The 27895-nt window shown below is 46.0% G+C and overlaps 1 protein-coding gene across 3 annotated transcripts; it reads left to right on the top strand.

Annotated features, from left to right (window-relative positions):
• Window positions 1-1082: 1082 nt before the first annotated feature.
• On the top strand, window positions 1083-12404 carry CLXN (calaxin). Of its 3 annotated transcripts, none has more exons than XM_017671278.3 (7): window positions 1083-1477; window positions 5454-5612; window positions 6321-6425; window positions 7078-7229; window positions 7501-7605; window positions 10306-10406; window positions 11963-12404. In XM_017671278.3, the coding sequence occupies exons 1-6, from the start codon at window positions 1420-1422 to the stop codon at window positions 10363-10365; spliced, it is 639 nt and encodes a 212-aa protein (XP_017526767.1). In that variant the 5' UTR covers window positions 1083-1419; the 3' UTR covers window positions 10366-10406; window positions 11963-12404. The 3 variants fall into 3 exon arrangements, with proteins under 3 accessions (XP_017526767.1, XP_017526765.1, XP_017526768.1); XM_017671276.3 differs by having other exon boundaries at window positions 10306-10390; window positions 11963-12400; XM_017671279.3 differs by lacking the exon at window positions 5454-5612 and having other exon boundaries at window positions 1085-1477; window positions 10306-10390; window positions 11963-12390.
• Window positions 12405-27895: the final 15491 nt, after the last annotated feature.

Raw genomic sequence — 27895 nt, 5'->3', positions numbered from 1 at the left:
TCTTATTAACTGACAACCCATCTTTCTGCTCTTTGTCTTCTGAATGAGCATCATAAAAACCTCTGGGAATTACATATTTGCTACAACTCTTTAACCAAAGCCACTAGAGTTTCACAGGTGAGTGTAATTAGAATACGTCCAGTCCTTCCCATTTGTTCTCTACAATCTCATTAGAAATGTCCCAGCTGCTGCACAAGCGGACAGATGGGAATACTATTTAACCAGAAAACTGTAACAATCTCATAATCATTACGGTTAACTCTTTTCAGAAAATTTGCTTTAAGATAATACAGTTCCTGCCTTCACAGGCATCGTTGACTCTGGTTTCAAACAGCATCCCGATCTTCATTCAACAAACAAATGAACAAGGTAAGATAATCAAGACCTCTACACTGGGGCTATTTCATTATGGACTGTTACTCATGGTTGGTGGACTTTTTCTGCTTTTAGCCTAACAATGTCAGTATGTGTACTATAAAATACTTGGTGCTCAAAGGCACTTCCTTCTCTGAAGTTAAACAGGTACACACTTTGGAGAGAGTAGGTTTTGTGCTTTTGACCGAGCTAACCCAGTTTACTGCTGTCTTAATTCAAAGAGGGTGTCCCATCTGTTGCTAAGAAGGACAGAGAGTCCTTCCATATTAAATGTGTAAGGACCATCCTTCACTTGCTGTCACAGAAGCTGTCTTTCAGATAAGAAAACGATGGATTTTACTGGGAGATTTTCCAGAAAAGCAAGGTTGGGCGGTACCCCACAGTCAAGTGGAAGTTGTCAGCTTGTCTGTTTGGGAGGCTGCCTCTTTAAATCGCTTAGAAGTTGTCAGTGGCTTTTCCCAGAGTCCGCTGACCGCCTCCACCCCAACCCAAGAATGTATGGGGGGAGGGTGGGAAGAAAAGAACTCTTCCAAGTTCCTTTTGCTCTCACTAACATTACCAAAACTTTGCACATGTCTCTTGCCAGACTCGCCGCTGGCATCAGAGCAGATGGACTGACAACCAAGTGAGGGCTCAGCCCAAGCGCAAGCCCCACCCCCACCCCCACACACGTGTACACACACACCCTTGCTCTGGGAACAGCCGCCCGGATCGCGCCTGCCCCTCGGGAAGCTCCTCCAGACTCCCGGCCCCACGCCCGAGGCCGCCGCCCCAAACACTCATACATCGCACGATGCACCGCAGGGGCTCGGAGAGCAGAGCCAGGCGCGTGGGAAGGTGACCCCGGACGTCCGACGCCGACCCCTCCAGGACGCCGGGCCCTCCTCCCGCCCGCCGACGGGCACCGCCCACTGTTGCCATGACCACGTTGTGAGCCGCACGCCCGGGAGCCAATCGGTGCCGCCCGGCGTTGCCATGGCCACCGTGTGTTGGGTCCATTTTTGACCTGGCCACACTTGCTGCCCTGTCCCAAGAGCGCGAGGCATGAACCGCAAGAAGCTACAGAAGTTGACAGACACCCTAACTAAAAATTGCAAGCACTGTAAGTAGGAGTAGGTGCTGGACGGGCGGAGGTCCCTGGGCTGGGTCGCGGGTCCCACCCGGTAATAACCTCCTGGCCTGACCTGCTTCCGGCCAGCAGAGCCTGTGTGCCAGGGAGCCCCTTGCACATACTCCCGCCAAAAGTCTGGGAGGGGATCCCTGGGTGTCGACGCCTGAGTGGCATCCACCTTGCCCAGGACCTTAGGACCATGTTCAGGGGCCCAGGAGGCTGGTACTACACTCCCACGTGCACTTACTTCTTAAACCTTCTTAACTTAGCTTTTCATTATAGAAACGTGGTTTATATACACAGGAGACAGTGGGTTCAGCCTAAGACACAAATGTAAGATAAGAATAGGCATACCTCGGTTTATTGTGCCTTGCTTTATTGCGCTTCATAGATAACTGCATTTTCTAAAAACTGAAGATGTGCAGCAACCTGCCAGGAGCAAGCCTATCAGCACCATTTTCCAACAACATTTGTTCATTTCATGTCTCTGTGTCACATTTTTGGTAATTCTTGTAATGTTCCAAACTTTGCATCATTATTATGTTTGTTATGGTGATCTTTGATCAGTGATTATGGCTCACTGAAAGTTCAGATGATGGCCAGCATTTTTTAGCAATGAAATGTTTTTAAATTAGGGTATGTATATGGCGTTTTAAGCATAATGCTATTGCACACTAAATGGACTACAGTATAATGTAAATATAACTTATATATGCACTGGGGAACCAAGAAACTCATTTGACCCACTTTATTGTGATACTCACTTTATGGCAATGGTCTGGAACAGAACCCACAATATCTCTGAGATGATAAAATTCACAGGCATAGTAAAACCCACTGGGCTCAAGAAAAGTGCACAACCAACATACACCTGCTTTCTAGCTCTTTTTAAAGCAAATAACTGGCAGTGTCCAAGTTCTGGAAACCTGCCAAGAGACCAAAATGGTTATCAAAGGCTGAATATCCTTAGGAAAGATGAATTGATGTGGCGCAGGGTTGAATGGCACAAATATATATCAGAACTGGGAACTAAAAAGCTCAACAAAAATCTAAACACATAGGAAACTGGTCCCAATTCTAGCCTTCCACTTTCCAGTTGCTGGGAGGGTTGCAAGGTAAAGGTGACAAGATGACCCTTTAGTAAAGATACCTGCTCCAATCACATATTCTAAAGTGTGGTCCTAGAATTTCATAGGTAATTTTAGAATTATATTCAGACTAGAAAAACAGAACTGTAGCTTGGCAAGGAAATTATGGATATGGTTTCAATGGGGAGGATATTGTCTGATGAGCAAGTGTATAAATTGTGTGCTGATCATAAAACTGCTGGCCCCTTGAGGAAACAGAAGCCATAATCCGAAAACCACACCCATTGTTCAAGGAAGCAGGAATAAACATGTTTGAATGTTGTTCTAGAGATTACAGGGTCTAGTGCCTTCTAATCATATTTAGTATCTAATGTAATAAGTAGTAAGAAACGCTCTTTTAGTGGAGTGATGCTGTAAATAAAGTTTATGGTGTGTATAAACATCTTAAAGTTCTTAGGAAAAAATCGTCCTATAATTTAGAGTTATTATAACCTGATGAGAGTTGTGTTCTGTTGTTTTCCTTAAAGTACTTCCATTTATGGGAAAAAGACTAGGTATTAAGGCATCTGGTAAACATTCTGAATAAGCAATGCAATAGCTGCTATACTCAGTGATGTGGTCACCATTCAGTCAGATGCACTGCGGACGTTGTATGAACAATCAAAAAGCAGGTGTATTAAAGATAATTCAAAACATGGCAGGAAAATCTGTCAACTCTTTTGATTTTGTCCTTACATAAAATTTTAAAGTGATCCTTAAAAGCCTTAATGATTGCTAGTTAAATTCTATAGAAATAGTTACAAATCATGGACATGATTATTTTAAATCTCTTTAAACAGAGGCCCTTTCCCCTAGAGTCAGATTTCCGTTCAGTTGCCAGATGATGAAATGGATACACATTTTAGAATCAGAGAAAAATAAAACTATATTAAGTGACCATCTGGTTAATCCACCATTCCACAGATATGATCTGCAGAACACACTCAGACCAATCGAGGCAGATGAGAATCCATTCATTCTTGAATTTCTGTTTAAGTAATAAGTCAATATTCTTTCATTTTATTTCAGCCATGATGGAAAAATGGCTAATCAACATCCCCTCTCCTGGCATTTCAAATAGCTGAACATAGTGCATCATTCTTCATGAGGCTTTTTTCTTCCCCAACTATTAACAGCTCTTTAAACTTTTAGTTTCTTTTTATTGTGGTTAACAATACATAACATAAAATTTACCATTTTAGCCATTGTAAGTAGACAGCTCTGTGGTATTGTTTACATTCACATTGTTGTGCAACCATCACCACCATCCATATCCAAAACATTTTCATCTTTCCCATCTGAAACTCTGTACCCATCAAACCATAACTACCTATTTCCCCCTCCCCCAGCCCCTGGCAATCACCATTCCACTTTCTCTGTGAAGTTCATTACTCTCGGAATATCATTTAAGTGAGATCATACAATATTTGCACTTTTTTGACTAGCTTATTTCCTTCAGCATAATGTCTTCAGGGTTCTTCCAGTTTGTAGCTTATGTCAAGATTTCCTTCCTTTTCAAGGCCAAATAATATTTCATTGTATAGTCATACTACATTGTTATCCATTCTTCCATGAATGGACACTTGGGTTGCTTCCATCTTTCTCCTGAATAGTGTCACCATGAATATCAGTGTACAAGTGTCTGAGTTGCTCCTTTCAATTCTTTTGGGTGTATACCTAGAAGTGGAATCAGCAGATCACACATTTACTATTTTTTTTGAGGAAGTGACATCCATTTTCTAAGCAACTCACAGCTCTTTTTTAATTATAACCATTGTATTCTTTTGTACTCTTTAATCATTATATTTGCTAAGTCATTTATTTTTCCAAAATTCTCGGTGTTCTTCTTAAGTTGGAACCAAACCAGACATCACACTCAGGCCCGTCCTAATTCTAGGATGAGCTGTGATTTCTCCATTCTTCTGTGCTTTTATAGGCACACTGGTTTCATCTTTGTTTTTAAAAATATTGAACCATGATTTTGTCTTGTTTTGAAATATTTTATTCCCCAAATTCCACCTATACTTCATATGTAACTGCACTTTTATGTTCTTAATGCCAGGCAAAAACTTTTCACCTACATACCTCAAACAAGAGTTAGAATACAAATAATTAGCTCAATGTTTATAAACACCACCCTTTATGCAATTATGTCTCTGTGCAAGTATGCACTGTGTGTGTCCTTTAAATGAAAGTTTCCTTCTTCTGAAGTTCTGTTGAATAGTTGCATGTTAATTTCATATCCTCCACAACAAGAACCATAATGGGTGCTAGAATATACTTACTTAAACACCTCTTTACTGGAAAATAGGTGATTCTGACTTCCATAATCTGGTTTATGAATTCACTAAGGCTAATGTGAAATGAAAACTTGCCTGGCTTGCAAGTGCCTGCTATCCATTTCTAGGGAGAAGTTAAGTTGTAAATCCCATAAATGTTTATAATCAAACCCGGGAAAAATTTTACCATTCTTAAACATTACCATGCTTACTATGAATCATATGTCTTCTGTCTTGTAAAGTTTAGGCTCTGACCCACAATCATACTCAGGTAAGTTGGCTGATACTACCTTCTCTTCTCTTAAATGTGACTGAACTTACATCTGCTTAACATTCCCCATCTGGAGGGAAGGCTGCTTCTCTTACATTAGTGAAGAGTCCTCCATAAGAACCATTCTCTATTAGCTTAAGGGTTATGCATCTCAAAACTGGATAGTCTTTTGTTGATAACTACCTATTTGATGGCTGTGATGTTATTTGCCTATAAATTCAATAATACAAAATTTAAGTTAGAAATTATAGGTTAAAAATGCGTTTCTGTCCTATCTTATTCTTCTACAGTTAATAAATTTGAAGTGAAATGTCTTATAAACCTCTTTTATCACTTGGTGGGAGGCATAACTGAGCAGCAAGGCACAGCGATCGGACTAGATCGTAATGCCTTCCAAAACATCCTGTACAGGACATTTGGAATGTTGGACGACACAATTATGGACAGAGGTAGGAAGACATATGATATTCAAATGAGCCAAAGTCAGCCATAACTGAAAAACAAACAAATTTGGAGTTTGGATATACACTTGGTAGGGAGCTAATGTTTTGCACTCCCAATTTCACCTATGTTTTTATATTCATAGGAAAGGAGATAATATATACTGTATTTTGTGTATTTAAGAATGCAAAGTCAGTTTGAAGAGCTGTATTTCCCTTACTTTGTATCAGAAAACCCCAAATATTTCTATTTCTATTTAGTAATGTAGCAATACAAAGAATAGTTTTTAATGGACATTTAAATTTCCTTACATCATTGAGAATATTTCAGTAAAAAGTAGGATATAATCCTATCTATCATGTAATAACTTACTTTCTTGAGTAACAAAAATATAAAATTATGTATTTTATGTCACTAAATCAACATATTTAATATACCAATATTCTTTTTTTATATCAATATTCTTATATGTTAATAATTGTTGATTACTTTTTTAGATATTCAAAATTTACTTTGTTCCTACAAAGAGAAACTGTGAACATTTAAATAAGGGCTTTCCAGTGTTAAACTGTCTTGGTTTCCCCTTTTGTCAAATGAGAATGTTAGACTGTTTGACCCTAACATTTTGTCTAAATTTTAGGAATAGTACCAATGTAGATACATCACTGAGAATAAAAATACAGCACAAGTATTGTATTGTACTTCTCTCTTTGTAGTATTTCGAGGTTTTGATAAAGACAATGATGGTTGTGTAAACATATCAGAGTGGATTTATGGATTATCACTGTTTCTTCGAGGAACTTTGGAAGAAAAAATGAAATGTAAGATTTCACATCATCCTATTGTTTGTACATTATGATTAACATAACTAAAGAATTAAAATCAATGTCCTCCAACCCAACCAGTGAAGTAGGATTACTGGTTTGAACCCCCATTAGCCTCTGTTGTGAAGCAAATTAAAGTCAATGGTAAGAGTTGAAAAAAATTTTTGAAAAGGAACATCAAGAGATTCTAAGGAGAAATTCATGCTAAGCAAGACTGCATAAGCATAGACTATACACACTAATTATGTACACAGGCATTTCTGTATACCTAGTAGGTATTTTGCATATTTCATTCCTTGAATTATAACCATAGAGAACATTGATTCAGTGTTCTGATTCTTAGCTAATCCTTCACTAATTCTGTTGAACTCAATTAAAGAGTCATATTACAATCGGTTTTCCAAGAGTTTCAAGATAGTAATGTTCAAGTTATTCTTCCTTGGCATCCTTTCTCATAGCTGAGTATAAGGAAGCACTTCCTAAGGCTCTCTGACTACATTTAGCAGGTGGACACTGAGTGTTCCCTGTGGAAATCAGGTTGTGCTAAGGCATCAACAATGTAGACCTTGGCTGCTTAAACTTAAACTTTACTGAAGCAAATGTTACCTTAGTGATAGCATAGAATTCATAATCTGTTATTTTTTGAAAGATTGCTTTGAAGTGTTTGATTTGAATGGTGATGGATTCATTTCAAAGGAAGAAATATTCCACATGTTGAAGAACAGCCTTCCCCAGCAGCCATCTGAAGAGGACCCCGATGAAGGAATTAAAGATTTGGCTGAAATAGCACTTAAAAAAATGGTAAATATGGGAAATACATAGTTTTATATTGAAGTTTCCAGGCCAGATATGGACTAGGAATAAGAATTCAAATTACAGAAACAGTTTCCAGCTTGTAAAATGAAACACATAGATTGTGCTCTTTTATTATATATCAATAGTTCTTTCCAAGTTCACTATTTAGTCTCTTACCTTTCTAACACCTTTCTTCTATTAACCCTGAGCCGTGAAAAGACTGTATTTGTAACAAGGATTTTGCATGTTGACTGACTCATGGCTTTCCACCCTCTAGGACTATGACCATGATGGGAAACTGTCTTTCGCAGACTATGAGCAAGCTGTGAGAGAGGAGACCCTTCTGCTGGAAGCTTTTGGACCATGTCTACCTGATCCAAAGGTGGTGATAGGACTTTCACTTTTCAGTGACCAAAATAGAATGTATGATCAACAACCCACAATGCAGCACTTCTTGGCTTAATGAACAATGGATCACATTAATACTTTCACCCACAAAGAATAGTTTCCAAATAGAGAAAGCACACCGACAGAGGACCTGCTGGTTCATCTAATACTACTATTGTAACCCAATGCTCTTTTTTCATTAATTAACTCATTTGTTCATGTAAGAAACAATTATTGAATCTTAATGTGTGCCAGAGACATAGATAAAAGTCTCAATGGTTGCTAACATTTTCCTGGGAAAAGCAATATGAACATAATATCACCACAGTGTAGTACTACTGTAATAATAGTTGATAAATTGCACAGTGCTTCATCTCTGCCAGGCCTTGTAATAAGCATCTGCGCATGTTGCCTCATCTAACCTGCTGAGCTCCCTATGAAGTAGGGATGCTCATTTTACAGATGAGGACCCTGGGCACTTGGTGCTGGATCTGTAGAATATTTGTAGGATGCTGGGTGGTCAAGAAGACGGCATCTACACCCACTGTGTGTAATGACTGGTGAATGCTGATGGGACAAGGCAGGCTTCCCTGGGCTTGTAGGGATACAACAATCAGCCAGCTCACAGTGGAGAAGTATAGTCTAAGCAAAGGGAATGTACAGGCATGGAGCGAAAGTGAGAGACGCAGGTGAATCTGCATTAGAAGAGCATTTGGTGGGGTCCAAGGTTTGGGATGAAACTGGAGATGCACAGAAGGGTCAAGTCCTACTGAGCTCAGAGCTTAGATTTTTGTCTTGGGGTTATGAGGATTCACCAGTAGTATTGAAGCCGGTGCAGTGATGTGATGTGTGAATATTACCTCCTGCCCTCACCATCTCAAAATCTAAACTGTATCTCCAGGTCTTTACACAGCATGTCCAGTAGATAATCTAAGTGAACTCTTATTTTTCCCCCAAAACTAGCCCCTCCCTGGTCTTCTCTATCTCAATAAACAACACCCTTTTTCACTCATTTGTTCCGTCAGAACCCTAGGACTCATTGTTAATTTCTGTCAGAGTGCTATTAGGTACTCCTTCAAAGTGCGTCCTTGAACATAATCTCTTCTCTGCACATCTAGGTGAACACCACCCTAAATCAAGCCACCACCATCTGTCACCTAACTAGATCATTGGCCTTCTTGCTTTACTGTCCCTTATTGCCTATTCTCCACAGTATCCACATATTTAAAAACACAAATGTCGTGTCCCTCCCTTGCTCAAAACCACCCTGAGTATTCCGAAGCCTGCAGTGTGGCCCCTTCCTTGCTCGCCAAGCATGTCTGCAGCTACTCCCATTCTCTCTTGCCTGTGGAGCTACACCAGCCACCTTGCTGCTCCTCCCTGGCTGCCTCTTCGCTAGTCTCTGTCTAGAACATCCCTTCCTCAGACCATCACATGCCTCAGACTCTCACTTTATTCATTCTTTGCTTAAATGCCATGGACCATCTTACCTACTCTGCCCCTTCCATCCCCTGAGCGCTGCTTTTTTCTTCATAATTCTGATCATTATGTAGAAATATTTACTCATTTACTTATTGTCTGTCTCAACACATAGATGTGAACTCCCTGAGGCCGGGAACTCAGTCTTTTTTCACCACATTTTCAGCATATACTGTATGTAGCATGTGGTCAGTGCCGAGTAAAAGAGGAGATGGCGGGTGGATGGGTGGCTCTCAGAGGGCCTGGTAGAGAGTCCGGATCATCTCCTTCCAGCTCCTTAGGAGCTGCATCATTCACCTTTCTCTTTACCCTACATCACAACCTCTTCCCTCAACACAGAACCTTCCCTTCAGAATTTAAACAGATTTAAACCTGCCCCAAGTAAAAAGCAAAAGAGCAGGAAGAAAAGGAGGAAAGAAGGGAGGTGGGGGGGAAGAAAGAAGGGAGAGAGAGAGACAGGTAGGGAAGGAGATAGAAAAGAAAAGAAGGAAGGAGGGAAAGAAAGATGGGAAAAAAAGGAGGGAGGAAAGAAAAAAGTGGAGAACTTATCTCAGTTCTGCACCTACTTCTATTCCCTGTCTAAGGGATTTCATTTCCATGGCCAAGTGTCTGGAAAGAGTTGTCTATCTTTGGGAGAATTTCTATACATGCTAGATAGGATGCTGCCCAACTCATGAATCACTTAATTAAATCTTCAAAAACAACAATGTATCTTTGTGTCCTACATTACTGTCACTTTCTCCCGTTCACTCCTGGAACTGGATGTGCCCACATCACAGCTCCCTCCTTGCTGGTGGATCCCAAGCCCCCTAGCTCTTGGGTTCCTGCCTTGTAGGACCCCTCAGCCCAGCTTATGGACTGCTTCACCTGATCCAGGAAACACCTTCAGGGCCCACCTGCCTGCCTGTGACATGCACATTCCTGGATTCTGTGAGCCCACTGTGTGCCCACCAGGGCAGCCCTTCCAGGCTGCACACTCTGGGACAGCTGGGTCCCTTGGTCTCTCTCCTCCCTGTGGCCCCAGACCAGGCATTGTGCTTGGAACATGGTCAACCCTGTCACAGTCTGTGTGTGAGAAGAGCATGGATCCACCAGGGCTTTGTTCCCAACCTTCCTCAGCTGTCTCCTGTCTCTGCAAACATTAAGGAGATATACAGAACTTTTTGTTCTACCTCTTTGGGAAGTCTGTTCTAACTTGAGTATTTTTATTCTACAGAGCCAGATGGAATTCGAAGCCCAAGTATTCAAAGATCCAAACAAGTTCAATTATATGTGAAAACCTAAATGTCTGGCTGTCTCAAGTGAGTGAAAAAGGAGGCACATACATATGGTTTATTTTTCCTGCATAGTGAAAGATGATATGAAATTGTGATTTTGGGGGTGGGGATGGGCTTACTTATATGTCATTCAACTTTGCAGATGGAAGACAAAGTTTCCTATTGGATGGCATTGGGCTCGGTCAGACAAGCTACCATGGGTGGGGACATTCTGCCATGGGGACACCACAGGGACTATCTGTTGAAGCACATGACTATGTTCACACCTTGGTATTAGTGAAATGAATAGAGAAGAGTATGCAATCATGAATTATTAAGGAAAATATTCTTCATGTCAGAGAGATGTGCTGGGTATACATTTAAATTAGTGAAACTACTCATTTCCTTTGAGCAGTAAATAATTAAGATGGCATCAAAAGAACCCTTTTCTGCTAGGCATGGAGGGAGGTTCAGAGAGATAAAGAAACACGGACTCTTTTTAGTGTGATCTGTGGTATTGTTTGAGGCCTGCCTGAACAACCTGCCTGGATCATGAGCATCTGAGGGCAGGTCTCATCACACCTGAATTTGTAACCTCCATTAGTACCATCCACTGCACAGAAGCAGCCTACAGTATAATACCGCGGATGGGAAGTACTAACATGAGATAAATGTAGGCTCCTGGCAATCAGAGGAAGAAAGTGCTCCTTCTCGGGGTCAGTGGATGTACCGTGTGTCTGAGCCATCCCAGATGCCCCTCTTTGCAGTCAGCTATAAAACCCACTCTCTGCTCTGGCCCTCTGTGTCTCTCCACCTCACTGTCCCCACCTGGGTGCATCTCAGGGGCTCCTCCCCACTGCCTGGGAGTCCCTGTGTTCAGCCCCTTTTCAGGGGTCATATCTCACAGCACCACCCTGGCCACAAACCCCAGAAGACAGACCTACCTTTCCCTCCACCCCCGTTTGTCAGCAGGTGCCCCTGGGCACTGGAAGAAGCCTGAGAAGGAGGGCCTGGTTAGGTTCTGTGAGCCACCCTTCCCCTCTCGTAAACACAGGCAAGCGGTGGAGAGAGCCATCATGCAGATCTCTCTCCTGCCCCATGTGAGTGCTCAGAGACTACTTGGGGTCCTAAGTCCCTTTTGTTACAACCTGTGTAATATTGTAAGCAAAGGAGTATACTATATAAATCAGAGACTGCTACAAGTAAATTGAATAAGCAATTCAATGAGGTAAGAGATACTTTACTGTCCAAATATTTTCTAAAAATTTTAGATTTTTATATCAATTGTCTTGGATATAATTTTTCAATCTTGAGTAGGTATAAAATGGAATACACAATGATTTGAATTTTTAATTATATTTTTATGATTATAAGTGATAGAGGTTTACTGAAGAATATCTCAGGGGTTCAGGAAATTAAAAAATAGAATAAAATATGTATCCATATTCTGGTATAGACTCAGGCTTTCTTAAGGCATTTGTCAGTAAAGCTGTATTTTTGCCAGAGTATACCTATATTTCTTAAATGATCACATTGAACATGCTCTTTTGTAAGCTGCTATTTAAGATGCCACTATCACATGAACATTTTCTCAGGTCCTTAAATATTTATCCACAGCCTGACTCATACTAGCTGCCCGCTGTCCATCACAGAAGACTTCAGGAAACCACTTCCCTGCCACTGGCATCTGAGTGACTCCCACATTTTTGCTATTATAAATAATTCCCCAAGTGAACTATGCTTGTAGATAAATCTTTTCATGTGCATCATTGCTTACTTACTTGGCGTAGATCTGTAAAAGTGAAAACGTTGGATCAGAGGCCCGCATAAAGGTGAGATTTCCAGCCCACATGGCGGGGTTACCCCCCAGGCAGGCCGTGCTGATGCAGGAGCACGTTAACCCCCCTTCTCACAGTCCACAGCCTCTTAACTTCTTCGCCAATATTGTGGACCATAATTGACCACGATTTTAATTTATCATCTAAATAGCTAATCTTAGAAAAGAAGAAAAATAATAATAATAAAGAACTAATCTTACATGCATGTCTGTACTGAAAGTTTTTATTGTAGATTAAATAAAAATTGGCTTCCATGTGAATAGCCCATTTTATTATGTGACATTATTTAAAAGTAAATATATATATATATATATATATTTTAAAGAAAACTCTAAGTAACGCTAAAGATGATGACTATAAGAACTCACGCACCCTGTTCAAGGGCTTCCCCATGTGTCACAGAGCACACCCCCTCTGCTGTTCCTCCTCATAATCTACCCAAATCATTTCCTTCTGCTACTATATCTAGATTTCCGGATTCTCTTAATTTTACTACTGCAGCAACTCATAAATGATTTTAACGTGAAAATTCTCTCAACTTAATAGCAGGGAGGAAAGCCCTTTTCCCTTCCTCTGAGCTCTGCTCCCACTCTGAGCTTCGCTCCCTGCTGCCAGGCTGCCCTGACTCCTCCTCTGCTCAGCGCTTGCCTGCCTTGGGGGCAGCTGGGTCAGGACTACAGAGGAGCAGTTATCATCTGCACGACTGCTGTGGCCTTCCTCTCACTGGATCCTGAAAGCACTGGCTTCCCCTCTCCTTTCGGTGCTCTGGGAGGGTGGGCAGGAAGCAGCCGGGCCCCTCTGGGAGAGGAGTGCATCCCCCTGCAAGCAGCATGGAGAGATTCTGTTGGGGAAACAATCCAGTACTTTTTTTTTTAACTACAGGATTTAAAAACTACCACTGAAAACTGGTAGTCCTGCATTCTTAACCTGCAAATATCTTTGTGTACAAGATTGCACTTGTAGAAAGCCAAGCCTGCAATTGCTTGCATCATAAAATCATCCAAAACATTCTCTAAGTGCTAAGCCATGAGGGTTAGTGTTCTAAGTCACTTGCCCTGTGCTCACCTTGTTTGCAGTGTAAAAGGAGGACTCTGCACCAGGCGACAGCTGTCACCGCCCATCACTGTTGGATTCCCCTGCCTTTCTCCCCGCAAAATCTCACATCATTTTTAATTAAAGGACATTGTTAAAGGGAATTAAAATCACTTTGAAACTATGAAGACAGCCACGTCTGGAGAAGTGTCCTCAGAGCCACTCCTTGAGTTGCCCATTTTTCCAGAATGCATTTTATGTAACTGTGTGTTTCCCCGCATGTGACCCTAACTCTCCCACAGCTGCCCAGACCTGATGGCTAATTCCCTCCAAGTGCAGCCAAGAAAGGGTGGGAATTGCATTTGACAGGGACAGGCTATAAAAGATACATAAGAAATACCAACCTAACCTATGCATATGTTAATTACAATTTAGCAAATTTTGAGGATTGGTTGGTACTATTTCAAAAGGAGGCAGAAGTAATTGACTTGTCTTCTCGGAGAGCACCCGCCCTCTGTCAGAGGGATTCTGATGACCTCTTGAGGTGTTTTCCAGTCTGTTACCATTGAAGAAGCAGCCAACCCAGATACATGCCAAGTAAATCAAAGCCCCCTTCTCACTCAGTTTTTCCCGGGGAGAGCGAGAAAGGAAAGAAGAGTAACAACGAACTGTCCCGAGGGCAGCAAAGCACGCTTCTGTGTTTGATGTGTGTGTCAGGGTGCCCAGGGGCTGTTATCCCAGCAGCCAGGACCTGCCCCCAGCCCCATCACTGGTGATTTGTGGCTTTCTGTGTACCTCATGCCTCCTTCTTAATCCTTCAAGAAAATATCCCTCCCCTAAGACACACATCCTCTTGTTTGTCCTCGCCCCTCCTGCCTCCTCACCTCCACACTGCCTCATTATGTGGCCCAGCCAGACCCAGAGGTTCCCCGGGTGAGAGGCTTGTCAGCTTGAAGGGCTTTTGAAAAAATTGGGTGAAGCTAAAATATGGGCCTTCCTCCCCGTACCTGGGGTGGGTGCACTGTCCCGTCTCCTGTCTCCATCTCCAAAGTCACTGTGCAGACTGAGGGCAGGCCCCAGCCCCAAGCCCAGGCAACAGTGCTCCCCAACGTGGAGAATGGCATGGAAGTGAGCAGGGAATGTGCAAGGTCTCTGGGCAAGTGGCATGCAGAGCTGGTGTTGCCACCTCCTGATGGGAGCAGTTAGTGCCAAAGGACAGGGCAGTCCAGAAGATTAACACCACTTGTTCCAGTCTTCCTTACTGCATCTCTCAGAAATACAGGAGCGTCAGGAAGTAGAATAAAACAATCTCAGTCAGCTCAATAATACATTACACAAAAATCCAATGAGCACTTCTGTTCCAGGTATTATGTGAAGCCCTTTACATTCATTTCTCACAACTAAGTGGCAAATGTAAACATTACTTCCTACTTTCAGCCTACAATTGGGGAAATTGGAGTTTAAGAAAAATTAAGAAACGTCCTTGATGTCCTGATCTGGTGAAGAGCACAGTCCAGATCCAGACCTCATCTGCTTCTAACGTTAAAGACCTTTCCCTGAAGCAGTGTGTATTCTTTTTGCCATCCATCCCCCTGAGGTTTGGAATAACTGAGCACTCCAGCTCCCCAAAGAATCTTCAGATTGCATCTTCAAGGCTGCCTGGAGGTGCTATGTGATGAACGTGGGTGCAGCGAGGCCACAACAGCCCTCCCCAAGGCACTCTGTTCATGTGAAACACCTTGGAATTTGCTTTCTCTAGTTGAAGTTCCCAATTTGGATGTAGAGGTGTCCCTGTTTGGTAGCATTAGGATTCTGAACTTCAGGCTAGAGCCTTGCCTCACCAAGAGTCCAGATAGCAGCCAGGCTGTCAAACTCTGTGGGTCCAGGGTCAGCCGGGCAGTAGAAGCAGGTGGGGGTCAGCCAACCGTGGAAGGAGGAAGGAGAGTCTGAGACTGTTGCTGGTCTCTGAGGACAATGGCAGAAGTCCTTCAGGAAGGAGAGAGAAGGGGTGGACTCTTCAAATGAATAAGGACAAAGAATGTCTCTTGGGCCATCTGGACAGCGTCAAAGAAAGGCCTCTCTCAGAAAAAGAAGGTGCCAGTGTTGATGGCTGTGTGACTGATGGGTAAACTGAAGAAAATATGGTAGGGTGCCAGAAGCAGCCTAGGTGCCAGAAGCAGCCCAGGGATGCACTGCTGGTGAAGGTGTGGCTTGGAGTTGTGGCCCAAGACCCGTAGCCTTGTTCTAGCTCCAATAGCCCCTCATTGCCACAAGGTACTGCATGGCCTTTCACAGGTCACAGGGCTTTGCAAGTCTGATACAAGCGAAAGTGAGTTATATGTTGGTAGGGCCTCAGTGTCTATCATCCAGACTGGGGTGCTCCTGAGAGTGAGAGAGATGCTGCTGGTCATCCAGGCAGAGCAGGGAGCCTGGCCACCCTGTGCAGCCACACAGCACTCCACACATCACGCTTCATGTGAGGTGGCAATGATCCCTCCCCTCTGCCTCCATCTTGCAAGGATTTTGTGAGAATCGAGCAAGATGATGTCTATGATTCCACTTTGTAAACTGTGAGGTATGTATGACCCACAGACAGCACCGGAGCTCTTGGGCTGTGAAGTGTGTCCAACTTGGAGGACACTGTGGTCTCAGCAGCTGCTCACATATAACCGACGAATGATGCCAACCTGGAAATGCAGACCATTTGATTAAATGGGTGATGTTGCTTAAGTTACTTAGCCAGTCACAGGAAGCTGAAGGATAGCTCAAAAAATATCTTTAATACTCTAACATCTTTCAAGAAATGAATCTCATGAAACTAGGATAAAACTCAATATAAACATTACTAGAATTTTCATGAATTTTGCACGCTTGGAATTAGCATCAGTGACATTACCTCTCCTACTGACACACACACACATATCCCTCATCACAAACTCACAGATATACACGTGGCAGTTTATTCCATTTAACAGACACATTGGAGTTCCTGGACTTTCTCATCCCATCAGTGTACCTCTAATTCTAAAGCGACAGCCCGTACTACTAATGGTGATGGTCCTGATTAACCACATTCAGGACTTCAGTGTGTTTGTTATGTGGGCACTAAGGTTCTAACATATTAAAGAGAAATTAATAGGATTCGTGGCTTGTGTGAAAGCACTGAAGTCTAAAATCCCTTTGAGTAAACATGAACTTGCATCCAAGTTATGTGAGCTCCAACTAACCAAATTCATAACTTGCTCTGCTTGCTGGGTTCTTAAATTGGATAGTGTAAATTTGACTAAGTGCAAAGCAGGTCACTTGCCTCTTTGAATTTCAAAATACTACTTGGTACTACTGTACTTTGATTCATGTAAAACCAGGACAGATCACAGCAGCCCCAGGAATTCCAAACAGTCATTAGCCGGGCAGGGGGGTGCCTCCTCCTCCTTTCTGAGGACCCTGAAAATGACCACGTTTGGGTTCAGGCATGATGCGTGCATACCGCTGCACCCAACGCCTGCGGCCTCTCCTAGACAACAAAAGGGACATGTGACAAGGACATTGTCCCTGCCCGCAGGAGCACACAGTGTAGGACAGCAGGATGGCTGTTGTCTTGGATGAAGAAGGGGCAGAGTAAGGGGGAAAACAGGAGCAAGAGAGAAAAGCGAACCAGGAGGGAAAAAAGAGAGAGGAGGATGTAAACTGGGGTAGGGGCAAAAGTTTTCAAGGCATGAAATTTTTAAAAAAAAAAACAGGTGAGCAGGAAAGTTAAGAGGGCTATGCTGGCCTCTCCTTCACAGCCACAGTATGACAGAAAGTCCAGCAGCAGGCAGAAGAGGGCCAGCCCCACTCCCTGAGCACAAGCCCAGGGAGGGGTGAGCGGAGGAGGAGGCACCACCTGGGCAGCAGGATGTGGAGCAGGCCAGGGCCTGCACCCCGCACGAGGTATGTGGCTGAGAGGCAGGGAGCTGGCCTGCGGCAGGTGCAGTGCAGCCAGCGCCCGCGGCTCTGGGAAAGAACACCTGCAGGTGCAGTTGGGACATGTCCTGAGTCTCTGAAGCCACGCGTTTTTCTGAATAGCTGTCCTCTCTTCATTGTCTGCCTGTGAGATTATGGTGTGCAGGGGGAGGGGTGGCATCCCCAGCGTGGCAGCTTTGGTGGTGCAGGCAGGCTGTAGAAGCAAGGTGCAGGCAGAAGGGATGGGGCAGGGACCCACCCACCAGACCCCTTCCCTGGGATGGCTCCCCACTCTCTAGGGGCTGCATGGACAGTGGACACAGGGAGCTTGGGGGCTGTAGCTCAGCACTGCCCTCCTGTCCTGTGCCTGGGCATCTTTCTCCTCCCACCTTCTGCCATCCTTGGGCCAACTGGCTCCCTGTGCTTCCCAGCTCAGAGCTTGAAGTGCAGGAGCCCCAGGACTAGCCAACTTCCCTGCATACCCCAGAGGCCAGCAGGCTCATGCAGGCTGCTGGCCCTCAGTGGTTCTTGTCGGAGGACCCTGAGGGTGAGCACCTGCCTGTGACTGGAAGTGAGTGAGCCAGGACAGGGAGTGCTGGGGAGGCACAGCTCCAACAAAATGGGCCAGACAACAAGGCCGTGGCCTTTCCAAACTGCCCCAAGGGTGGTACAGGGCAGACACCTCAGAGAACAAGGGTGAGGAGGGCTCTTGGGGGAAGCCATGGGGCAGCAGGACACACCCAGAGATCCAGGTCCCAGGTGACCATGTGGCCACATGCAGGGTGGGCTCTGCATGCCCACTTGGATTTTTGCTCAGCCTGGAACAGGCCTGTGGGCCCCAGGAGGGCAGCAGCCCCAGGCAGGGTGGGCAGAGATGCATCCACAAGGAGCGGGCAGCTTCTTCCAGGTGGGCCCTCCTCTCAGGAGACCGGATTCTGGCCCCGCGCTTCTGCTTCCATCCTCAGGCTATCTGAGGCCCCCTGCTGAGCAGCCACACCCCAAACCCAGCTGTAGAGCACTGTGGTTGGAACCCTGAAACACAAGGTGGGCCAAAGAGTATGGAGTCCTTGTGCTCCTGTGCACAATTCCCATGGTGGTGAATTCCTGTGCCCTGGCACAGGGGTGTCCCGAGGTCCAGGGAGCAGCAGCTGGGAAGGTGTCTGACCTGGACCCCTTAGCACTGCACCCTCCTGCCAAGCCCCTCAGGACCACAGCAGCCCCCTGCAGCCTGGAAGACTCCCAGAGGCAGCTCAGAGCTGGGGCTGGGCAGCCGGCAGGACCCCAGAAGGGCTCACACCACTGCCAATGCACCCGTTGCCCTCTGCTCTGTGCCTCACTTTATACACTTGCACACAGCAGATACTCAGTAAGTGCTAGCTTGTATGTTATTCCCCGCAGGTGATTTACCGTGTAGGAATTCGCAAGCATTGGCTGCATTTCAAGGCTTTGGGACCTCTCTTCTTACTCAGTGTCCGGTTCTCAAGAACAGCTTGGGAATCCATTGCTCCTGGTTACCTGTACAGCATTTAGACCTGCCCAGGAAGTGCTACCATGGGGGGACCTGTGAAGCTCCTGAGCAGGCTTGGAATTCCTCCAGGGAGCAGGGCCCACAGTGGGCATGCCTGGGAGGAGTGAAGGCAGGTGCAGCTCAGCCACCCTGAGCAGGGATAAAAGAGCCCTCGTTAGGGGAGGCAAAAGGTCTTCCATGTAAAATTGCACAGCTGAGAATGAAACGCCATACTCTCCCAGGGTGTGTACTTTTGGGCACATTGGAATTCCAGCTGACTGGGCATCCAGGGGTTCTCTCCTGGAAGAACACAGGTTCCTCCTGAGGAAGCGTCTCCTACACCTATCCAACCACCAAATCGCAATCTCTTGCCATAAAAGTTTTAGAGTGCTTTGCTATCTGATCTTAAGCTGCAGTCACAGAGGTGTCCATATGTGCACATGTGTATACATGAACGTATGAACTCATGCCTGCCCCTCCTGAGACTCCCTCCTTCCCAAATCTCTCATGTGGTCACCCGTGTGCCAGTCCTTGTGCATGTGCTTGGTGGTTGCCTGGGAGCCTCTGGATGTGTGCACATGGCTTCCTAGGACTGCTGGGAGGTGATGATCCCTCTCCCTGCTGGCCATTTCTAGTCTGTTCACAGACCATGGGACTAGATCCCATGTGGGGCTCACAGGAAAGGGGAGCTGGACACAGTCTTGGGATCACAGGCAATGGGGCCTCCAGGCTTTGACCACAACCTCAGGCCAGAGGCTGCCTCTGATTTCTGGCTCCTCAGGGCCAGTCTCTTCCCACTTAGCAAGGGGGCTGGCAGGAGGGAGGTAGCTGGCAGTGCCGACCGCCGAGGTAGGGATGGAGAGCCCAAAGTGGCCAGGCCACAAACTCCTATGTGGGTATCCCCACGTGGCTGTTTACATATCTCTGCTTAGAAGAAAGCTACAACCTTGAAAAATATAAGCAGTTAAAGTGCTGGCATGGGGCTACAAAGTGATCACCATGGGAGTCCACGAGGAAGCACGCTCGGCTGTCCTTTCATGGAAAATGTCAGGTGCGAGGACGTGAGGTAGAGAGGAGGGAGATAAGGAAAGTAAGAAGAAGAGGGAAAAAGCAAATGAGAGAAAGAAAGGGCCACAAGTGCCTCCCCCTTATCTTGGCCCACCAGGTGTGTGGTGCAGCAAAACAAAGAGGAGATGTGTTTTACCTTCTCTTCAGGAAAACACTGCTGATGGACATGAGGGGAAGTAGCTAAGCACAGGTTTTGCAGGAATAATAAACAGCAGATTGGAGGCCCTGCAGGGTGCAGGAAGGGGCTGCCTTGCTCACAGCAGGGTCCCAGGGCAACCCATTCTGGTGGCACACGGCCCAGTGGGATGAACCTGCGCCTGTAGGGTGATAAAGAGCTCCCAGGAGGGGCCACCTGTGTGGGGCTCCAGCTTTTGCTCTGGCTCTGATATGAGTGATGTGGTGGAGGGTGGGATGAGCAGGGGCCGGAGCACAGGGAGCACTATCGTGCTGGGCCGAGGGTGTGGCCGGGCCTCATGGAGGGCACCGTCCAAGGGCACGCCCTTCTCTCACGGGTGAACCCAGTGCACCGACGGCTGCCATTCTGCAGGGCATCTGCCGCCCTGCGCTGCCTGTAGAACACCAACAGCTCACAGGGAGCTGGTTAGGATGAGGTCTCAGGCCCCACAGCCCTGCTGAATCAGAGCCATCACCTCCCAGACCCAACAGTGATAATGTAATGGCCTGGAGACCAACCAAGCAGGACCCTTGGCATGCTGCAAAGACTTTACATGTCACACGTTGCAAAATAAATCATTTATATGAAAACTAAATTAGGTTCGATTTAATTGCACTGAGTCCTAAAAGAAAAACAAAAAGGAGTGTTGTTTTAATCCAAATGTCAGTCTAATTTACCCATACCCTTAAAAAAATTTTTTTTAAAGGAAATGGTCTTTATTGCAGCCAGAAATAATCTGGTAAGGCACAAGAAGAAAGAAGGTTTTGATGGCCTGTGGGTGCAGTGATAGGATATGTCATTTCCTCCATGGAATGTGCAGCTGCAGGAAGCAGCAGACCTGGATGGCTGTAGGACCGTGGGCTAGAGGCTGGGAAGGGCTGAGCTGACCCGCACATCTCAGGACTGCTGGCTATCTATTATTTAAGAGATTTTACCTCAGCGTGAACACAGAACGGATGTGGTCTGCCTGGCTGCCCTTTGTTCACATGTGCATTCACACACATGGACACATGCATGGAAATGTCAGGAGCCACATGGGCCATGCTGCAGCTGCTCCAGAAATACCCATCCTGTGCTGCTCTGTCTTCTGGCCATCGCCGGCAGGCTTCGGTGCTGGGCAGCACGGCCGTTGTGCTCAGTAATTGGTGGCTTACTGTGTACTCACACCACGATTTAATCCCTCGAGAAAACATCCCTCCCTTAAGACACACATCCCTTGTTGGTTCTCATCCCTCCTGCCCACTCAGCCTACACTGTCTCATTGTGTGGCCCAGCCACAGGCACACAGAGTCCCCACAGGCAGGCTGTCGGGAGAAGGACGCTGGGACCAATGGGCTCTTCCCGTCCCCCCCCACGACGCCAATGTCCACAGACAGCCCCCACCGCCAGCCACCATAGAGGGCCATTTTCTCCCAGTCTTGCACCAAGTGGAGTGCGGAGGACATGCAAAAGTCTAAGTGAAGAAGTCCAAAAAATAAGGAAACAAGACTTGAGACTCCTGTCATCAGAGAATATTTTGAGTTCTTCAGTCACTGCTTCAGTCAGAAGAGTTCATGGAATGTGTTTAGTCATTAATAGCAAATCTCACTATCCCAGCACTGAGTAACACACCACAAAGCAGTGTCATTAAAAAGCATTGAGTCTGATCTACACTGAGACAGACAGTTAACAGAGCTGAAAGGAGAGGGCCGTCTGAGCCTCAGACAAGTTTACTGTGCTCGCCAGCCAGCACACTGCTCAGAAGTGTTATACACTCACTTCTTTCTCCGTATCTCCTTGTCTTTCTGAACAAACCCATCCCTGTAGATGTCTCTTAAAGCTTGAAAAAGATATTAAACCATTCAAGGGAGAGTAGCAAATAGCATTTGGTTTTACAAAAAGCCTACATGTTGGTTCTGATAGGTAAGAACTAGCCATCTCCTCAAAAGACCTTCAAAGCCCACCAGATTCCTATTTCTCCGATTGGTTTCACCTCTCTTCCAAGATCACCCACTGGTGTGTGCACAGCTTGAACCCACACAGCGTGAAAAACCATAATAAAGAAAGGAATTGACAAGTGACAGAGCAGATGAAGGCAATCAAGTTCCCACCATGGACCACGGCAGGGGGGAGAAGAGAGGCAGGGCTGTGCTGGCCTCTCCTTCACAGCCACAGTATGACAGAAAGTCCAGCGGTGGGCAGAAGAGGGCCAGCCCTAGTCCCTGAGCACCAGCCTGGTGGGGTGGGGGGCGGGGCGAGTGGCGGAGGAGGCACCGCCTGGGCAGCAGGATGTGGAGCAGGCCAGGGCCTGCACCCCGCACGAGGTATGTGGCTGAGAGGCAGGGAGCTGGCCTGCGGCAGGTGCAGTGCAGCCAGCGCCCGCGGCTCCGGGAAAGAACACCTGCAGGTGCAGTTGGGACATGTCCTGAGTCTCTGAAGCCACGCGTTTTTCTGAATAGCTGTCCTCTCTTCATTGTCTGCCTGTGAGATTATGGTGTGCAGGGGGAGGGGTGGCATCCCCAGCGTGGCAGCTTTGATGGTGCAGGCAGGCTGTAGAAGCAAGGTGCAGGCAGAAGGGATGGGGCAGGGACCCACCCACCAGACCCCTTCCCTGGGATGGCTCCCCACTCTCCAGAGGCTGCATGGACAGTGGACACAGGGAGCTTGGGGGCTGTAGCTCAGCACTGCCCTCCTGTCCTGTGCCTGGGCATCTTTCTCCTCCCACCTTCTGCCATCCTTGGGCCAACTGGCTCCCTGTGCTTCCCAGCTCAGAGCTTGAAAGTGCAGGAGCCCCAGGACTAGCCAACTTCCCTGCGTACCCCAGAGGCCAGTAGGCTCATGCAGGCTGCTGGCCCTCAGTGGTTCTTGTTGAAGGACTCTCAGCTCCTCTGGGAGGCCTCTTCCCCATCTGATGTCTGCATGACATTGAGAACTTAGACTGGGACCCCTGCTCCTAACAGACACTTTAATCCAACCCTCTGCTTTCTCCAAAAGGCTTTGATCCTTAGGCAGTATTAAATATTTCTACCAGAATTTTGTTACAAAGCAGAAGACACTGCACTAAGTTAATCTGCCAAACTTTAGATGAATGGAAATCCAACGGAACCGTCGCTGTGACTCTCTCTGTTCAACCCCGCAAGTGCTATTACAGGGAAGGCGGCTGACTATGAAATGGGAAACAGGCGTCAGGGCTTTCATCCCACCTGTCATCGCAGAGGCTCCCGTAACAGGATGTTTCTTTTCTTCATCACACAAAATTGAAAATGGCCCCTTAGAGAACAGAAGGAGTTAACCAGAGACACTCACACACCTGGAAGAGTTACTGGATAAGCATTTCTTTGCCAAGAGAAGAGTAAGAGCTGATTCAATGCCTTTACTTGAACTCTACACTGCAAGTTTACTACATGGGATGTATCTTCAAAAAAATGGAACAAAAGCACATAGACTCCAATTAACATGTATTGTAAGTTTGGTTTGACTTAAAGGTTATTCTATTGATATGGCTAGAGCAAGCTATGACAATCTGTTAAGGAACAAATATCATGAAATTTAAAACTTAAGCCATCAGATATTCCATGGTCCCCAAGGCAAGCCCCACAGGGGCAGGTAACTCACCGCAGGACCTAGTATGGTGATGAGAATAATGACTCAGAGCAGGCCTGGGTCAAGCTATTCTGTTGAAGACTTCAAAACTCACAAATCTTAGCATCAGGGAGGAGGGAATGTGCAGGCTAACAGGATAAGAAATTATATGATAAAAGTTATACCGACTGAGAAAAAGCTGCTTGCCTTAGCATGTTTCTATTACATTTTTAGAAGTGGACAATGTTTATGAACAGTTAAGAGAAGGTGTCAGGGCAGTTTGGTGTGTCTGCAAGGCTGCCCAGATTCTCAGCGCTGCCTGAACACTTTAATGAGACCACGGACATCTGGAGTGCACTGCAGTCACTGTTGCCCTGATGCTCACCCTGGCCTGTCCACGCCCTCCGCACCAGCACACTTCTTTCAGGAACAGCCTGCCTCCACCTTCTCCTGCCCAACACACGGCTCTCCCTTTGCGCTAAAACGCACCTCTGCTCTGGACCGTCTGTCCTCTGTCGAGAGGCCCACTCCGCCCCACTGGCAAGCCCGCATCCAGCATCTCTGCCAGCATCGTGTGCACGTATCCCAGAGACTTCTTTATGGTCGCCGTGCCCTTATCTGACCTACGACTCACGGTGGACATGGTGTGCACTTGAAGAGCGTTGTCAGACCAAACCGGACTCTAGAGGACTGTAAAAATTCCCCAGACATTCACAGAATGCCCATGTAGACAACTCTCCTGTCCCAGCCTCAGGGTCCCCGACTCTCTCAGCAAGCAGGCCACACCACACACCTGGCCACCATTGGAGCCCAGGCTTGACTGGAACATCATCTTAATTATTTTAAACGTTGAATATAGTCTTCTAGATTTCTGCCTCTCAAACCCCAGTCTCCTCTCCCCACTATTTAACCCCTGTATTTCCTCTCAAATTATCATCTTGCACTGACCTGTTGTCTTCTCTCTTCCTAGCATGTCTGTCCCTTGTCTCTATCCTGGTAACTCCTGCTTAAATGCCAGACTTGCTTCCCTCCTTGTCTCTTTCAAAAGACCCTCCCAGCTGGACTTGGTAGTATTACAGCCTCCAGCCTCCCGGCTGCTGTCCTCAGCTGCTTATGATCTAATTTCTGTGCGTGTACTTTATACTTTACACAAGCTCCTCAACAGACAAAATATGCCTCATCTATCTGCAATTTTATGGCAATAAATAACTGTTAGCCTCTCACCTTGTACAAAGATTCTGGAAGCAGCCGGGCCCAGGTCTGTGAAGCCAAGGGCTTTGGGGAGGACAGCTCATTGTCTGGACCCTTGGAAAGTCAGAGCATCCCAGGAGTACTGCTAAGATCTAAAGAAGACCAAACATGTCTGGGTCCTTCTCCGCAGACTTAACATTCTGAACGGGAGAACAAAACCCTTCTTCATTCAGAAAGTGACACAGGTGAAGAATTTCATCCCTCATGTCCCCTTTCACTCACAACCATATTGCCACCACCATTGAAGGTTTCTGTCTCAGGAAGATCTCAGACTTTTTTTAATAGCCAACAGTCAACACGAACACTCCTGCCACGTACGGTGGGGTGCAGAACCACACAAGAAACAACAGGTGGCTGGGTATCTCAGGGCAGATTCCGAAATATGATTGACATCAGTACTCTCAATCAATGATCTTAAAAGTCCATCCATCTTTCCTCTGCTGACTAAAGTCAATCCATCCCTGAAGGTATAAGCTATATGCTACTTTCATGACGTAGCTCTAGCCCTAGATTCTTCAATAAGAAAGCAAAGATAGAAAATGAGAGCGGTATGCATAAATCCCCTTCTCTATCCTTTGACTCCCTGATGCCATCTTTGTCTTAATCCATCACTGCCCCCAGACATATTCATATTTCAGGATCAACTAGCACAGTGTCTTCCCTGTAATAGGTGTCCATAAATCTTGATTGGTTGATTGATGAAAAAAAATTCACTTATCACTGACCTAAGGGAAATAGCTCCTGCGAAGCTGAAGGCCAGAGTTCCCAGTAAACAGGACTATCATTCTTTCTAGAGTTATTTTGGCCACCATGAAAACAAAACCTATTTCCTGAAGTATTCATTGAAGAGCCACATACTGAGTCAAATGGTTGGCAGGGCTTGTATTCATGCCCTCTCCCAGGTAATGGCAGGAGTTTTATTATTTGTGTTTTGATACTTTGCAGATCACTTTTATATTCATGACTTCATTTGATCTTTACAACCATCCTGGTAGGCTGAAGCAGATGTGATGATTAATAGATGAGGAAAGTGAGGCCCAGACCTCAGCAACAATGTCTGTGTAAGAGAGATGCCTGTGGCCCGAACTGCAGCACTGTCTCAGAGAGGCCTGGCTTACTGGGATGCACAGAGCTTGCACAGCCAAACGGCAGCATGGATGTGCAAGGAGACAAAGGCAGACTGTGGGGTGGCAGAGCACATGGGAAGGCACCACGCCCTACCCACCAGGTGTGCACTCCCCACCCTGAGGCAGACCCTCATCCAGCGGGCCACTTCTGCCAAACCTGAGTGAGCACTTCGGCATGCAGGCCTGTCCGAATGCATGGGGCCTCCAGGGTGGAAGGGGTTCTGGCTCTGCATACTGCAATAATTACAGTTGTTGTAGTGGAGTGATGCATGCTTCTGTCCTGCTACGGTGCAAAGGCCCAATTATTCAAACACAACCATTAGTTCCCTCACAACAGAGATGACAAGAGATGTTATAAAGATAGCATCTCTTGGCCATTCACCCAACAGGCCCAGCCTCAAGGAGACTTCCAAAACAACAGCAGCATCTACCCACCACATGTTGTAGGGCATGAGAGCCCAAAGTTGAGTTGAGACATCTGGAGGAAGAAAGGGGTCAATGTGGCAGTCACAGCCATCCCTCTGCACATGCAGGTAGTGAGGCAGTGGCTGGGCTTGGTGAGAACCGAAATCAGGGCCACCTGGAACCCTGTGTCCTACTGGCTATTTTCATGCAGACAAGCAGCTCCCATCAGGACACAGAGCTTATGTCAGAAACTCATTTCAAACCTACAAGGCTGAAAGGAAATCATTCATTTGACTGGAGAACAAGATGTACCCAGAAACCCGTCCAACTTCTTGCCGCCACCACCAGGAAAAAAATATATATATAACTAGCTGAATCTGTGTGGTATACTATTGCTCAAACTTGAGTACTCAGAAGCAGGCACCAGCCTGCCTGCATTTTTCCTATCCCAGCCCTATGAGTAACAGTTAGGAAAACACAAAGGGCTTTAAAAAGTTCAAATAATTTTTTTTAAAGTGACTGCATTATTATCACCACCAAACTGCTGAATATTTGTACTTCTGTAAACCAAAACTTTTTTTAAATTAAGAGACCATCAGGGTTATTTTTAATCTGCATCAACCATAGCAGTATTTCCTGGAAGTGGAATCACTCAAGGCTTTGGATCCTTTGTTTCCTGTCTGTGCACATGAACATAGATGCACGCACACAGGCACGCACATGCACCTGTCTTTCTAATAAGCAGCCTGCCTGGAAATGAGACCTGGGAAAGGGGAGACCTCTAAGCAGACACTCTTCTTGACCAAGAGGCCTTCCCCCCTGTTCTTGAATCCCATTTCCCTCTGTCTTCCCTTCTCACAGCTACCAAACCATAGAAAGAATATCTCCCATCAGAATTGCACTGCAAAGGGTTCTCAGTTTAAAAGAAGGAACAGGTGAAAAGCTCTGCCATGATAATTAGGGAGCCCACAGCCCATTCTGCCAGTACAGATGCAGCATGAGCCAAGCCAAGGTCTTCAGCACATGGAGATCCCTGGGAGAGGGGCTCGGGGGGAGGTGGGCGGGGAGGGCTCAGGCCCTGCAGCATGCCTGCCACAGCTACAGGCTGTCACAGAGCTCAGACAGGGAAGGCCTCCCGGCTCAGCGCACAGCCTTCTTTCCAATGTGCGTATGGGAAAGAAAATCTAGGTAGGAATGAAATCAGACAACTTGCTTCCTAGCTCAGGAAGAACAACATGAACTTCAGAAAGATCTACAGAACTCAAGAGGGCTCTGGAAGTTTACCGATTTAAAAAATATATCTATGCACACACAGTTTTAAAAAAAACTTTAAATAACTGTAGAAATATTAACACTGAGAAGCAACACTGAGCACATTCCTTGGCTGGCTGGGTACCAGCTGAAGCAAGGAAGGCAGGTCCCAGCCCTGTACTAAGAGCAGAAAGAATGTTACACATCTGAAAAGGACCTTGAAATATCACGTAAGTACACATTCTGATCACTAAGTGCCATCCTGGGAGGGCAGGATGGGTGACAAGACCACAGTTCATCCAGGAGACAGGCTCCCAGGCCTCTCAGAGAGCCAAGGGGCAGAGGACATAGTGAACAAGGGAAGGTGCTGTCATTACCCCATTTTACAGAGAA

Source organism: Manis javanica, chromosome 2 (assembly GCF_040802235.1).
Source record: "Manis javanica isolate MJ-LG chromosome 2, MJ_LKY, whole genome shotgun sequence".
NCBI lineage: Eukaryota > Metazoa > Chordata > Mammalia > Pholidota > Manidae > Manis > Manis javanica.
This window is presented reverse-complemented; position numbering and strand designations above follow the sequence as displayed.